Below are 15,166 nucleotides of genomic sequence, written 5' to 3' on the forward strand. Positions count from 1 at the left end.
GAAAAACCAGAACTCCAAGCGCAGAGCACCCAGTGCCACCTTTGCCCGAATCCAACACCTCTGGCTGGGTCACAGCCACCCCTAGGCTTATGCCTGGCCGGGGGCTTCTCTTGTCTATGACCAGGCAGGTCACAGACGGGAGGAACCCAGGTCAGGCCTAGCCCCTGCCCTGCCGGAAGCAGACCCAGCAGCCCTGTCTAGACCCCAGGTGGGCCCAGGTTTTTCTGTTGGGACAGAGAGGGTGGGCGGGGGTGTGGGCGTCACTCAGCTCTGCAAGCTGGAGAATTGACTTGGGACTTGGGCTCGGGGTTCCTGCTGGGCGCAGGGGCGGGCTCCAGGGGGAAGGAAGCCCCTTGTGGGGTTCTCAGCACAGCCAGCTGGATGGCATCGCCGGATTCCCCCACCTGGATCCGGAGACAAAAGGAGAAAATGACGAGGCGGCGCCCAGGCCCGCGGGGTTGAGTCAGCCGTAATAACAGCCTGTCGGCCCCACGGTGTCTGTTGTTTGTATTTCTGTTGCACAAGTTATTAGCTCGGGGCGGGACGGGGAGGTCGGCGGTGGATGGGACGGTGTCTCCCAGCCCATGGCACCATCAGACTGTCCTGGCCAGCAGCTCCGGACCCGCTGCCCCACTGGGAAGAGGGGGGGCTGTATCCCACCTGTTCCAGCTGCCAGCCTGCCCCCAGCTTGTGCCTTGAGCTGTGTCTGCTTTTGGGACAGAGCCGGTGAGCAGCCTGTCACCAATAAAGACTCCTCAGGCTTCACCTCGATGCTCGGAGGCTGCCCCAGCCTTTCCAGGGTCCACCTGCGGGTGGGAAGGAGGTGGAGGCTCCCGAAAGTAGAGGAGAGGTCTGCCTTTCGAGGGAGGGGCTGCTGCAGGACGTGGGCGCTCGTCTGGAAGACCCCAGAACTCTTCTCCCGGCTGCCGGGTGCTGAGGCCAGACGGGGCTGGAGTGGGAAGGTGCCCCCACCTCTGTCCCTGCCACCCCTCAGGCCTCTGCGGCCATGCACCTGCAGCCCCTCGGGGCAGTGACACAGCTGGCCTCCGTGTCCTGGCTGAGGGTGGAAGTGATGGCGGGTTGCGGTCTTGCAGGGTGAGAATCGGGTTAGACAGGTGAGTGCTTCAGAGCCTGGGAGCCGCACACGGAGGGGAGGGAGTGGCCAGCGCTGTGTCGGGCTTCTCCATGAAGAGGTGAGCGGGCTGGCTGGGCTTCCGTCTGAGCTAGTGGAGGTCCAGCCAGTCTCAGGCTAGATGAGCTGGCCCCCAGGACAGGCTTCTGTGCCTCGGCTTTGTGGACATCTGGGGCCATCCTGTGCCTTGTGGGAAGCTGAGCTGCAGCTGGGCTTTGGAGTGGGGCCTGAGAATTTGCATTCCACCAAGTTCCCAGGCAACGCTGGCCATGCTGGGGTGGGCAAAGTTTGAGACCATCCACCCCTCCAGGGTCTCTCCCCCTGGGCACTGTGGACCCAGGGGCCAGATGGTTCTCTGGGATGGGGTTGCCCTGGACGCTGCAGGGTGCTGAGCAGCATCCCTGGCCTCCAGCCACTCCATGCCAGGAGCACCTGCAGTTGTGAGAACCACAGATGTTCCCATCTAGTGCCCAGTCTCCCCTTGGGACCGAATCACCCCCTGGGTGGGAACCAGTGCCCCAGAACTAAGGCGGCTCACATTCTGGAGAGGGAGCCGACGCCAGCATGTCACGTGGTACCAGGTAGCAATAAATGCCCTGAAAAGAATCAGGACACGGTGAGAGACGGCAAAAGGAGATGATTTTAGCTCCGTGGTCAGGAGCGGTCTCTGGGGTGACATGCAGGGGACTGGAGGAAGTGAGTGAGGAGGAGATGGGGGAGAGACGGCACGTCTGGCTGAGGGAGCAGCATGTACAAAGGTCCTGGGGCCTCTCTGTAGTTCTCAGCCTTTTTTCTCTGATGACCAGAGTGGCTGCTTCTCTCTAAGAAGACCCAGGTGTTACCGGAGCTTACGCTGCCAATGGTAAAGACTCAGTAACCCCACTCCTTAGAGGTGGTGATGAAACGGCACCCCAGCCAGGCACGGTGGCTCACACCTGTAATCCCAGCTCTTTGGGAGGCCGAGGCGGACGGATCACCTGAGGTCAGGAGTTCCAGACCAGCCTGGGCAACATGGTGAAACCCCATCTCTACTAAAAGTATAAAAATTAGCCGGGTGTGGCGGTGGGCACCTGTAATCCCAGCTACTAGGGAGGCTGAGGCAGGGGAGTTGCTTGAACCCAGGAGGTGGAGGTTGCAGTGAGCCGAGATCACACTACTGCACTCCAGTCTGGGTGACAGAGTGAGACTCTGTCTAAAAAACAAAAACAAAAACCCATAGCACTCGGATGTTAGAGAGGAACCCAGTGCTGACTCTAGGAGCCAGGCAGGGTGAGGCGTGGCATGGGGGCTGGGGGAGCAGCGGTGAGCAGCTCTGCAGATGCCGACAGAAAAAAAAAAAAGGGGGTGGGGACTTGGGGATGCCAGCCCGTTCATCTTTGAAGGCAAACTGGTTTTTGACAAATGGTCTTTGTTGTATCTTAAAATATTGATGCCACCAGCCTCGACAATATAGTAAGACCCTATCTCTACAGATTTTTTTTTTTTTTTTGAGTCTTGCTCTGTCACCCAGGCTGGAGTACAATGGCACGGTCTCAGCTCACTGCAACCTCTGCCTCCCAGGTTCAAGCGATTCTCCTGCCTCAGCCTCCTGAATAGCTGGGTTTACAGGTGCCTACCACCATGCCCGGCTAATTTTTGTATTTTTAGTAGAGATGGAGTTTCACCATGTTGGTCAGGCTGGTCTCGAACTCCTGACCTCGTGATCAGCCCACCTCAAAGTGCTGACCTCTTGATCAGCCTCTCAAAGTACTAGGATTATAGGCGTGAGCCACTGTGTCCAGCCCAGAACTTTTTTTCTTTTTGTCTTTTAAGATAGAGTCTTGCTCTGTTGCCCAGGCTGGAGTACAGTGGTGTGATCTCAGCTGACTGCAACCTCCGCCTCCCAGGTTCAAGTGATTCTCCTGCCTCAGCCTCCTGAGTAGCTGGGATTACACGCGCCTGCCACCACGTTTGGCTAACTTTTTATATTTTTAGTAGAGAAGGGGTTTCACCATGTTGGCCAGGCTGGTCTTGAACTCCTGACCTCAAGTGATCTGCCCACCTCAGCCTCCCAAAGTGCAGGGATTACAGGCATGAGCCATTGTGCCCAGCCCAGAAACATTTTTAAAAATTAGCTGGGCCTGGTGGTGCGTACCTGTAGTCCCAGCTACTCAGGAGGTTGAGGAGGAAGGATTGCTTGAGCCCAGAAGGTCAAGGCTGCGGTGAGCTGTGACCTCACCACTGCACTCCAGCCTGGGTGACAGAGTGAGACCCTGTCTTGATAGATGTAGATAGATAGATAGATAGATAGATAGATAGATAATTGATAGATAATGATTAATAGATGACAGATGATTGATAGACAATAGGTAAATGATTAATAGATGATAGATGATAGGTAGATGATTGATTATTGATGGGTGATAGATGATCGGTAGATTATTGTTAGATGATAGATGATTGATTGATTGATAGATGACAGATCGATGATTGATAGATGATAGATAGATAGATGATAGATAGATTGATTGATTGACAGATGCTAAACTTGAAAAGCAACTGTGTGGCTGAGCCTCCAGGGACTCTTCCCCCTGAGGCCAGGATGTGCAAACTCAGCTTTGCCCACATGGTCCAGAGACCACTGAAGAGAGCCGAGGACCGGACCCTACTGCCCTCCTCTCCAATGGCTAGCTGGGGCTCAGTGAGGCCCGTGCGGCCCTGGCCAGGGCAGCAGGGTGAGGACAGGGGCCGTGGAGCTGCAGGGCCGGCTGAGGAGCTGGACGTTTCAGATGAACGCCATCCCTTGCTATTCTGTTGAAAGGAGATCTGTAAGGCAGGACAGGCCCACTGTCCCCGGGACAGGACTCCAGATAGCCAGGGACAGGGCAAGAGGATCACAAGGGGGTGGCCGTCCATCCCCAGAAGGCTGGGCTGTGGCTTCAGAGCCTGATGGATCTGGACGGGCCTCTTCCCCACTGGGCCACCATGGGCGAGCCGCTTCCGTTCTCTGAGCAGCAGTTTCCAGACGGGAGCAGGGACAGTGGCCTCGTACAGACGGCTGAGGGCCCAGCACCCACTACACTGGCACTCTGTGTTTGCGGGATCCATGCAGACTCCCCCGGTTTCACCCTGGGGACTCAGCGTGGACGCCTGTGGATCCCGCCCAGCTCGGGAGCTGGAGAGGTTGACGGGTCCTCTTCTCCTTGGCAAAGATGCAGCCGGCCTCAGTCCTCCTCACCCACCTCTGTGCCTCTCAGGACACCCAGGGACTCTCCAAACAGGGACTCGGGTAGGAGAGGCAGCAGGGAACCCAGGAAACTCCAGTGCCAGTCCCGGCTTGCTCAGCGCCCCAGTGTGCAAGTGCCCTGGCCCCTGAGATTTGGATCATGGACCTTGCCAAGGAGAGGCAGAGCTGGGGCGCCCACCCACCGCCACTCACAAAGGCCAGGACGAACGCTCTGCTTCCTGGCCCGCCATGGGGGAGAGGCTCCTGCTGTCCTAGTTTGGGTGCTCGGGTCAGGGGTGGAGCCTCTGTTCCCCAGGGACAGTGAGGAGGGGAACAGGGCCTGGCCTCGCCAGCTCACTCGGCCCACAGCCTGGCCTGGGAGCTATAAATAGCAGCCGCAGCGTGGAGTTACTGCCCTGCCCACTCTCCTACCTATGAGTCAGCCTGCCCCGGCCTGAGCTGGTGCCCAGAGGAGCCAGGGAGCCAGCCCGACGCCCTGCCCCACGCTGGCAGGTCACTCAGGAGACGAAGGCAGGCAGGCAGACTGGGAAGGGGCAGGGCTGCGGTCTGAGTGCTTGGGTGCCCAGCAGCCCTGTGTAGGTGGGCACCCTGCCCGTGTGTTCCCAGCAACCCTACAGGCGGGCAACAGTGACGTCACTGACAGATGGGGGAACCGAGGCTTGGAGAAGGCACTTCCCTCCGGGCAGCCATGTAGAGCAGAAGCTGGGATTTGTCTGCCTCGGGGCTGTCTCCATCTCCTGCTGAGGGCACCCCCAGATGAGGGTCAGGGGCCGGGCCATGCTCTGAGGTGCTCCCACAGGGCTGGGGTCAGGGCAGGAGGGAGGTGAACACCAGGAGCACTCAGGCCAGGCCATGGATGCCAGGCTGAGAAGCTGGACCTTGACCTGGGAGAAGGGAGCCATGGGTGGCGTTAGAGCAGGGGAGGCCCATGTCCCAGTTGGAGCGTTGAGTGGCAGAGTAGGAGGGCTGCAGAGCGGGGGTCTAGAGGCCAGGAGGGAGAGTGGGGTCAAGTCAGGGAGAAGCAGAGTACCAAAGTCATACGAACCTCAGTGCCCCGGCCTCAGTGGCAACAGGAGACGGGACTGAGTGGTCTTGGGGGCAGTGCCAAGTCTCTGCAGAGGCAGAAGGGCCCACCTCATCCAGGGCCATGGAAATGGTGGCCATGGAGAACCCAGGAGCTGAGTACCAAGGGCTTCCCGGGGCTGCAGCACCTGCTCACAGGCCTGGTGACGGGGAGCTCACCACCTTCCAGACCAGCCTCTCACCCACTGACCACTCTGACTCGGGAGAGTCCCCTGTGGGTCCGAGAGTTGGCCTCTCCACCAAGGGGCGCCTTCCTCTAACAGCCTTGCGGCCTGGGACTGTCCCACACTCACACTCACCCGTGAGTGCACCTTCTGACCTGGTCACTGGACCCCAAAGTCCAGTCTCCTCTGGGATCTGCCCGATGAGGCCAAAAGGAACCTCAGCCTCCAGGTCTCCAAAATGGAGGAGGAGTCACGGTCTCGTGGATACACAGACGCCATCAGGAAAGCCAGTGCTCCCCTAAGACGCCTCCTGTTGGGGGAACACAAACATATTCCTAACCCAAAACCGCAAACCCATTCTCTGCAGAGTAGCACCAGCCCCCTTTGCTCATCCCCCACCTCCCTAGGCCCGACTGCCACGGGCTGCCTCCCAATCCACAAAACCAGCCCTACTGAGTGCTAAGTCCACTTCTACCCCCATCCCGCCCCTGCCCAGGCCCCTGGGATGGGTGGGCCTCCAGGTGCACCCCACTGACCTGAACCCTCCCAACTCTGCCCGCTTCTAAACCTGTTCATTGAGTGTTGGTTATCGACGTACTCAATTCACAACGCACCCCTCTGGTTCCCCGTCCTGCGTGTGACCGGGCCCCAGCCGGCCTCAGGGGCCCCATTCTGCACCCCCTTTATCCGTATTTCTGCCAAAGCCCCCCACCCCCGGCTGGAGTCTGCTCCTCCCGAGCCGGGCTCCTGGCCCCCACTCGGGGTTTCCCGGGAAGCGGCCCCACGCTCCCATCCCGAGAGAGGGCGCGCGCAGGTGGCCACGTGGCAAGGCGGGGGTCCCGGATCCTGGCGATCTCCCCCACCCCGGGCGCGGGCAGGGGTGCCGTGGGGGTGGCGGTCCGGGGTCCCTCGTGGGCCGGCGGTGACCTTGGCCAGGCGGCGCGCGGGCCCCGTGGGCGCGGGTCCCCGGGGCGGGGCGGGGCGGGGCGGAGCGCGGGGCCGGGCGGGCGGGGACGGCGCGGGCGCGACTGCGGCGGCTCGGGCGGGCGGGGGGCGGCGGCGCCAGCGGACACCGGAGCGGGCAGGAGCAGCGGCCGCGGCGCCGCAGGGACCAGCGGGCCCAGGTAGGCGGCCCGGGGCGGGGCGGGGGTCCCTGCGCAGCCCCCCGCCGGCCGTCCTCCCCGCCGCGCGTCCCTCCTTTGTCCCGGCCCCACCCTCCCGGGCCTCGGGGCCGGGCCCTTCCCCGCCTGGCTCCAGGGCCCCTGGCCGGGCGCCCCCGGTCCCATCCCGCCAGCCCTGCCGGCCCCTCCGCGGCTCACCTTGGACAGCTCCCGGCCGCCTCCCCTCCCCCACCCGGAGGGCGCCCCCCTGCCGAGCCCGCCCCACCGAGGCCCACCCCGCCGCCCCTCTCCGCATTGGTCCCCTCGGGCAGGGCCTCCTCCCTCCTGCAGCTGCCCACTTCGCCCTCCGCCCCGCTGCCCAGCCAAGCCCCTCCCTCCGCGCCCCTTCCCGGGGTGGGCTCCTCCTCTCCACCACTGAGGTCCTCCTGAGTCAAGGGGCGCCCCTGGGCTGGCCCCGCACTGTGCCTCTGCGCCCTCGGCCCCCTAGAGCAGGCCCTCTCTCCATCAGACCCCTCAGCGGTCAGGCGGCCCCGGGTCAGACCCCCGCCCCACCCTTGGTCAGGCGTGACCCCTGCCAGACCCCTGGGTCGCGGCTTTCTCTGCTTTCCTGACCCTGAGCTTGCTTTGACACCCCCGCCCCCACCAACCATGCCGTGTCCGGCCAGGAGCCGGGCTTCAGGGACCCAGGGCTGGGGTACATTGGCCCTGCCTGGCTGTCCGGGGGTGGGCTGCCCGGCACAGGCGGGAAACCCCGGGAGTGTAGCCAAGCAGGGTGGGCTTCCAGCCCAGCTATGCGCCTCCACCCCCCTGCTCTGTGACCTTGAGCCAGCCCCTCCTGCTCCCGCCTCAGGGCCCACGACCCCCTCCTTCCACCCGCATCCCCCAGGAGGAGGAGGTGGGAAGCCGCGTGGGCTTCGTGGGCTTCAGGGCTCTTGAGTGCAAGCGCCTTCCTAGTCAGGGATTCCAGACCCAGCGGGGCTACTCGGGGAGGACAGTTCTGCTGATGGGGGCTGGAGCTTCAGTGCCCACAGCAAGGCAAAGGCTGGGTCTGGTTCCACAGAACCCATGGCCGTTAGGACCCCAGGCCCATCTTGGTGGCATCTTTCTGCACAGCAGCGTGCCTGCCTCTCAGGGCGCCCACCCAGGAAAGGGCAGGGTCTGCAGCGCAGGCCGCCTCCCCCCAACCACCAGCACCCCCAGCCTCCTCCGAATGTCCAGAATTACTATGCATGTAGTCCACACACCCGGCAGCCAATCACATGAGTTGGCATTGCCGAGGCGCCCAGAAGTTTGCCTGGCTCATCACAACTGGGGACTGTGTCAGCTGGCGCTTTCATCATCCTGTTTTCTTTTTCTGGCAAATCTGTTACCCTTGATAATCCAGAAGGTGCCTTTGCAACCAACTGGCACGGCCAAGTGCTCTGCCTACCGGCCCCGAGCCCTTGTGATTGTGATCACTGTGGTGATCGGAGTCTCTGCTGGACAGGGCACTGCCTGGGACCTTTCTCCACCTTGTCACCTTACTTGTCCCAACAGTGGCTCTCATTTCACAGAAGAGAGAACGGAGGCTTGGGGACTTGAATGTGCCTGTTTAGGTTCAAACCACTGGCTCCTGGGGAACCTCTGGACCCTCCCCATAAACACACCCCCACCCCAAGTGCAACAGCAAGTAGGAACTGGTGCCTCCTTCTATCCCACTGTAGACCCCCTTGCTGGGGGACTCCCCATCCCCATCCCAGAGACTGGAAGGAGGAAGGGGAGGGGAGGACATAAATTCTGGAGATAAGCCACCTGCCCTTCCCCCAGGGTTCTCTCCCCACCTCCATCCTTTCAGGATCTGCTGTGCTGTGTGACCTCCTCAGGCTGCTGGACCTCTCTGAGCCCAAGAGAGAAGAGAGAGGCCAAAAGGACCCCCTCCCAGGAAACGCTATTCCTAAGGATCCATCAGACCTGAACGGGAAGGCCTAGGGCATGCCAGGCCATAGTTTGATTTTATAATTTAGGAAGCAGGGATTTTCCCATTCAGCTTCTGGTTGTGTATGTTTGTGTCCCACCTGGGCTGCAAGACCCTGCCTCCCGGGGTGGCTATTGGAAATTGGTGCCCTGATTTGCAAATTGTGGTTCTCAGACTCCCAGCCTCAGGATCCCATTTATGGGAGCTGAGGAGAGCAGCCTTAAAATACAAGTTCCAGCTGGACTCGGTGGCTCACGCCTGTAATCCCAGCACTTTGGGAGGCTGAGGCGGGAGGATCACCTGAGGTCAGGAGTTCAAGACCAGCCTGGCCAACATGGCGAAACCCCGTCTCTACTAAAAATACAAAAATTAGCCGGGTGTGATGGTGCGTGCCTGTAGTCCCAGTTACTCTGGAGGCTGAGGCAGGAGAATTACTTGAACCGAGAAAGCAGAGGTTACAGTGAGCCGAGATTGCACCGCTGAACTCCAGCCTGGGCAACAGAAGGAGACTTGGTCTTAAAAAAAAAATAAGAAGAAGGCCAGGTGCGGTAGCTCACGCCTGTAACCCCAGCACTTTGGGAGGCCGAGGTGGGCAGATCACCTGAGGTCAGGAGTTCGAGACCTGCCTGACCAACATGGACAAACCCCGTCTCTACTAAAAATATAGAATTAGCCAGGCGTGGTGGCGCATGCCTGTAGTCCCAGCTGCTTGGGAAGCTGAGGCAGGAGAATAGCTTGAACCCGGGAGGCGGAAGTTGCGGTGAGCCGAGATTGAGCCACTGCACTCCAGCCTGGGCAGCAAGAGCGAAACTCTGTCTAAAAATAAATAAATAAATAAATAAGAAGAATAAAATAAAATACAAGTTTCCAGGGCTGTTGCCCTGGCCGACTGATTCATCATACCTAGGGCTGCAGCCCTGACACATGCATCTTAAACACAGCACCATGTGCGTTTTCCACGAGGGTTAGCCATCTCTTGGGTGGGGGAAGAGCAGGGGACCCATGGTTGTTGGAGACGGGCACCGTTTGATCCACCAAACAGGCTCAGGGTGGCACAATGGCTCAGCAAGGCCTCAGAGTCAGGCAGGTGTGGAGCGAGAGGTGGAAGGCAGACCTGCTAGCTTTCAGGGGCCCCTGCCACGCTGGGAAGAGAGGAGGAAGCCTGCACAGCCTGGAAGGGACACCCGCACCAGGGGAAGGAGTTTCGTGGGCATCCCGGCATCTCTCACACCTCTCCTAGCTCAGCGCCCCCCGGGGAAGCTCAGGCCCCAGATTTGGTTAGGGAGGAGTAAGCAAAGGGTGTTGGCTGTGTGCCCACCTGCGGGACAGAACTGCAAAGTCAGCCACGGCAAGCAGATGGGCCTTTTCGGGAGGCAGGAGGCACAGCAGCCACCTCCTCTGAGAAGCCGCCCTGTCTGCCTCTCTCCCTAGGGCGTGGGGCTGTCCCCTCCAGCCTGGGTGGCCTTTGACGTCTGACCCTCCTCTCCGCACAGGCTCGGTCTGGGGTTCTTGCAGCCGGCACCAGACCCTCCCAGGCCCGGCCCCCCACCCGCCGCGGGGAAGATGCCCGAACAGAGCAATGACTACCGCGTGGTGGTGTTTGGGGCGGGCGGCGTGGGCAAGAGCTCACTGGTGCTGCGCTTCGTGAAGGGCACGTTCCGTGACACGTACATCCCCACCATCGAGGACACCTACCGGCAGGTGATCAGCTGCGACAAGAGCGTGTGCACGCTGCAAATCACAGACACCACCGGCAGCCACCAGTTCCCGGCCATGCAGCGCTTGTCCATCTCTAAGGGCCACGCCTTCATCCTGGTGTTCTCGGTCACCAGCAAGCAGTCGCTGGAGGAGCTGGGGCCCATCTACAAGCTCATCGTGCAGATCAAGGGCAGCGTGGAGGACATCCCCGTGATGCTCGTGGGCAACAAGTGCGACGAGACGCAGCGGGAGGTGGACACGCGCGAGGCGCAGGCGGTGGCCCAGGAGTGGAAGTGCGCCTTCATGGAGACCTCGGCCAAGATGAACTACAACGTCAAGGAGCTCTTCCAGGAGCTGCTGACGCTGGAGACCCGCCGGAACATGAGCCTCAACATCGACGGCAAGCGCTCCGGGAAGCAGAAGAGGACAGACCGCGTCAAGGGCAAATGCACCCTCATGTGAGCCCGGAACGCCCACCTGCCCGCCGCCCACCCCCACTGGCCCCGGCCCCCGCTGCCTCCCCCAACAATGACACCCTCCTCGGCCTCCTCCTCTTCTCTCATCCTTCCTCCGACACCTCGGCTGGGGAAACCGAGGCCACCCCCTCTCCACTGCCCCTGCCCATCCCGAGGCAGGGCTGGGGCTCTTCTTCCTCCCCCGCTCTCTTTCCACCCTCCTGTTCTGTCTGTACCCGCCCCCCAAAACCAAGAGCTGGAGGTGGCCCCCCTTGTCCTGCAGATGGGAAAACAGGACGGGGAGCTGGCAAGAGGAGCTGCTTGTTCCCGCCGGGATCAGAGGAGGCTGCGTTTCCCCATCTCCATCTCTTTCCCTCGGGTGTCCCCAGCCAGACCTGCGCGTCCTGTCCCTCACATTTGATCACTGTGACCTTCCGGGGGAGGGGGGAGTTGAAAATGCACATCAGCCTCAGATATTTTTTTCTTTTTTTCTCCTGTTTGGTGTTAATATACATCCAACCCCACCCGGCCCCTCACGACCTCTGATCTGTGCCCCTCCTCCGGTCCCAGAATGCCGCTCTCTCCTGTCTTCACACCGGGGTGTGGGGCCCGCGGGATGGGCCTCAGGCCACCAGGCAATAACCACAGGGCCTGCAGCAGTGCCCCTGCCAGCCCCGAGTCCCACCCCCGGGGACCGGCCACATCCACAGCACAACTGCCCGGTCGGAGACGCACCATGAACGTAGAAGGGCTTCCCAGACACCGTCCACCCGGGGACCCGTCTCTTCCACCAAGACAGAGACGTTAGCAACGCATGGTGGGTGGGGACCTGGGATGCTCAGGAGGGGGTGCCCAGGGCCCTGGCCAGAGAGACATCAATTACACCCCGGTAGAGGGACAGCCGATAGGACCCAGCACCAGCAGGATCCGAGGGGCCTCCAGGCAGAGGTCTGCCCCGCCCACTTCCTCCCCACCACCTGTGTCCCAGAGAGCAGGGCCCACCCGGGAAGGTGGCGTCCTGGAGTCAGGTGTATCTGCAGCCATGAGGTTCTCGGTGTTTTTGTGAGAGAGTCTGAGTGACGCCACACTCACGTGACCCCACAGGGTTGTGTCCAACATTCACGGAAGTGACTATGGAACGGTGTATGCGGTGTATTTGTGCAACCTGGGGTGCGTGGATGGGTGACTTGTATCTAAGTGCATCTGTGTGTATACCTGTGTGTGTCTGTCTGGGATGGTATGTTTTCGTGGCAGTCTGTGTGTGTAATAGTGGTGTAGGGTCTATAGAGAGGTGGGTAGTTGTAGATACCTGTGTATGGTTGTCAACAAGACCGGGTAATTGCGATGTGTCTGTGTGAATCTTTGTGCCTGTATGAGCATGACTATATTTTGCAGGAGTGGGTGATATGGTTTTTCTGAGAGTATTTATCTGTAAATATGTTTGTCCTGATTGAGGGACACGATCTCTGTTCCACTCGATAGCAACATGACTCTCTAGCAATGTGACTTTTGGTCCCAAATCTGTATCAGTTGGATATTGCTGTGTAACCAATGACCACAAATGGAGCAACCAGAAACAACACACGTTTATTATCTCATAGATTATGCAGGTCAGAGCCTGTGTGCAGGTTCGCTGGGTCCTCTACTCGGGATCTCAGGAGGCTGCAATCAAAGCATTGGCCAGGCAGAGGTCTCATCTGAAGGCCTGATCGGGGAAGGATTTGCTTCTTCCAAGCTCATGTGGTTGTTGCAGCATTCAGTTCCTTGCTGTTGCAGGACTGAGGGCCTCAGTTCCTCACTGGCTATTGGCTGGAAGCTGCTCTTTGTTCTGTGCCATGTGGGTCTCTCCATAGTGGGGCTTTGGAGCACAGCAGCTAAGTCAGCGAGGGAAGGTGAAATGGAGGTGTTGATCTTATTGGGTGTGAGGAAGCAGCGTGTGTGTGTGTGTGCGCGCACGCTTTTGTACACTGAGAGAGAGAGAGAGAGATTGCACGCATGTGTCTCTGTAGTCATGTGGCCAGGTGGGACTATGTAGATAACAGATTGCTCGTGTCTGATTTGGTACATGGGACGATGTAGATAACATGTTGCTCGTGTCTGATTTGGTACAAGCATGTTTGTTTTCCTCTGTGTTCATGTGTGTGTTTACTCAACAAATGTTTACTGGACACACTCAGAGAGAGGGAGTGTGCATACTTGTGTGTGTGTTGCTATCCAGCACCTGGACTGGGCTCCCAGAAGAGCTGGCATTGTGTCTGAGCAGAGCGGGGTCCCCCTAAAACTTGGGCTGTCCCAGGGCCCACCAGCAGCTGACATTGCCTCCTCTCCTGTCCTGGCAGTAGCTTCTGGGCTCTGAAGGTGCCGGAGAGAGTGAGGCTGGGCAGGGGTCTGCGGCCCTTTCTCAGGGACACACCCTGATAGCACAATCTCCCTGGGGCCCTGCCCACCTCCAGGCCTCTCCCACCCCAGACCCTGCCCCGACCCTGGGGAGAGAGGGGATCTGCAATAGGAGGGGGCCTGAGCCTGCCCTGGCTGCTGGCCCATACTGCCTGGGCACCCCTGGTGCTGAGGACTGTGCCAGGCCATGCTTCCTGTGACTCCGCCCCCACCCCCTCTCCCCCCGCATGTGGGTGTCCCCACTCCCCCATTGTGGGGTCTGTGTAGCCTTCGCTCTAGACATAGTCTTCCTGCAATAAAAAAGTGGATCCTGCATTTCCCACCAGCATGGTGCCCGTCTCTGTGGTGGGGGTGGGGTGTCAGCTCACCACCTGCAAAGAATCAGGAAGTGTGGGGAGGTGCAGGATGGGGTGAAGGGTGGAGGAGGTGATGGGTGTAGGAAGTGAGGGATGGGGTGAAGGGTGGAGGAGGTGAAGGGTGTAGGAAGTGAGGGGTGGGATGAAGGGTGGAGGAGGCGATGGGTGTAGGAAGTGAGGGATGGGATGAAGGATGGAGGAGGTGAAGGGTGTAGGAAGTGAGGGATGGGGTGAAGGGTGGAGGAGGTGATGGGCATAGGAAGTGAGGGATGGGATGAAGGATGGAGGAGGTGAAGGGTGTAGGAAGTGAGGGATGGGGTGAAGGGTGGAGGAGGTGAAGGATGTAGGAAGTGAGGGATGGGATGAAGGATGGAGGAGGTGATGGGTGTAGGAAGTGAGGGATGGGATGAAGGATGGAGGAGGCGATGGGTGTAGGAAGTGAGGGATGGGATGAAGGGTGGAGGAGGTGATGGGTGTAGGAATTGAGGGATGGGGTGAAGGGTGGAGGAGGGGACCTGTGTAGAAAGTGAGGGATGGGGTGAAGGGTGGAGGAGGTGAAGGGTGTAGGAAGTGAGGGATGGGATGAAGGATGGAGGAGGTGATGGGTGTAGGAAGTGAGGGATGGGATGAAGGGTGGAGGAGGGGACCTGTGTAGGAAGTGAGGGATGGGATGAAGGGTGGAGGAGGGGACCTGTGTAGAAAGTGAGGGATGGGGTGAAGGGTGGAGGAGGGGACCTGTGTAGAAAGTGAGGGATGGGGTGAAGGGTGGAGGAGGGGACCTGTGTAGAAAGTGAGGGATGGGGTGAAGGGTGGAGGAGGGGACCTGTGTAGGAAATGAGGAATGGAATGGTGGTGGGGAGGTGGAGGGAGCGGGGTGAGGACACGCAGCAGGGGAGGCAAGGCAGGACCCGTCTGGGACTCTGCTTGGAGATGTCTCTATGTGGCTTTTTTCTAGGGCCTCGGTTTCCAGATTTGCTCTGTGCACATTAGCTGGGGACATTCTCCCAGCTGGACTTCCTGTGAACTTGGGCAATTTCCTTGCAGGCCCAGTGGTGTTGGGGCAGAGGGGACTGTATTAGTCCATTCTTGCAATGCCATAAAGAAATACCCAGGCCGGGCCAGATGCAGTGGCTCACGCTTGTAATCCCAGCACTTTGGGAGGCCGAGAAGGGCAGATCACCTGAGGCCAGAAGTTTGAGACCAGCCTGGCTAACATGAAAAACCCTGTCTCTACTAAAAATACAAAAATTATCCTGTCTCTACTAAAAATACAAAAAATTCGCTGGGAGTGGTGGCAGGCTCCTGTAGTCCCAGCTACTCAGAAGGCTGAGGCAGGAGAATGGCGTGAGCCCCGGGAGCGGAGCTTGCAGTGAGACAAGATCGCACCACTGCACTCCAGCCTGGGCGACAGAGCGAGACTCTGTCTCAAAAAACAAAAACAACAAACAAACAACAACAACAACAAATTATCTGGGTGTGGTGGCGGGAGTCTGTAATCCCAACTACTCGGGAGGCTGAGGCAGGAGGACCACTTGAACCTGGGAGGCGGAGGTTGCAATGAGCTGAGATCATACCATTGT

General features: G+C 59.6%; 4 protein-coding genes across 6 annotated transcripts in view; 2 read left to right on the plus strand and 2 right to left on the minus strand.

Annotated features, from left to right (window-relative positions):
• The window catches only part of DIRAS1 (DIRAS family GTPase 1), a 90,461-nt gene extending 76,906 nt beyond the window's left edge, over positions 1-13,555 (plus strand). Inside the window, exons 2-3 of one of the 3 annotated variants that reach the window (XM_050770845.1) lie at positions 6,670-6,729; positions 10,174-13,555. In XM_050770845.1, coding sequence (XP_050626802.1) covers positions 10,244-10,840 — 597 coding nt within the window. In that variant the 5' untranslated portion in view covers positions 6,670-6,729; positions 10,174-10,243 and the 3' untranslated portion in view covers positions 10,841-13,555. Of the gene's footprint in view, positions 1-6,615; positions 6,730-10,173 lie in introns of those variants that run through there. The other 2 variants (XM_050770844.1, XM_050770843.1) reach the window with 2 other exon arrangements.
• ZNF556 (zinc finger protein 556) overlaps positions 1-15,166 on the minus strand; it is a 433,150-nt gene that overhangs the window by 162,070 nt on the left and 255,914 nt on the right. The window lies entirely within an intron of this gene.
• The window catches only part of THOP1 (thimet oligopeptidase 1), a 226,438-nt gene that overhangs the window by 85,963 nt on the left and 125,309 nt on the right, over positions 1-15,166 (minus strand). The window lies entirely within an intron of this gene.
• TIMM13 (translocase of inner mitochondrial membrane 13) overlaps positions 2,481-15,166 on the plus strand; it is a 319,004-nt gene continuing 306,318 nt past the window's right edge. The window contains exon 1 of the mRNA XM_050770993.1: positions 2,481-2,490. The gene's annotated coding sequence lies outside the window, so the exon portion shown is untranslated. The remainder of the gene's footprint in view (positions 2,491-15,166) is intronic.

The sequence above is a fragment of the Macaca thibetana genome, chromosome 19 (genome assembly GCF_024542745.1).
Source record: "Macaca thibetana thibetana isolate TM-01 chromosome 19, ASM2454274v1, whole genome shotgun sequence".
Classification (NCBI taxonomy): Eukaryota; Metazoa; Chordata; class Mammalia; order Primates; family Cercopithecidae; genus Macaca; species Macaca thibetana.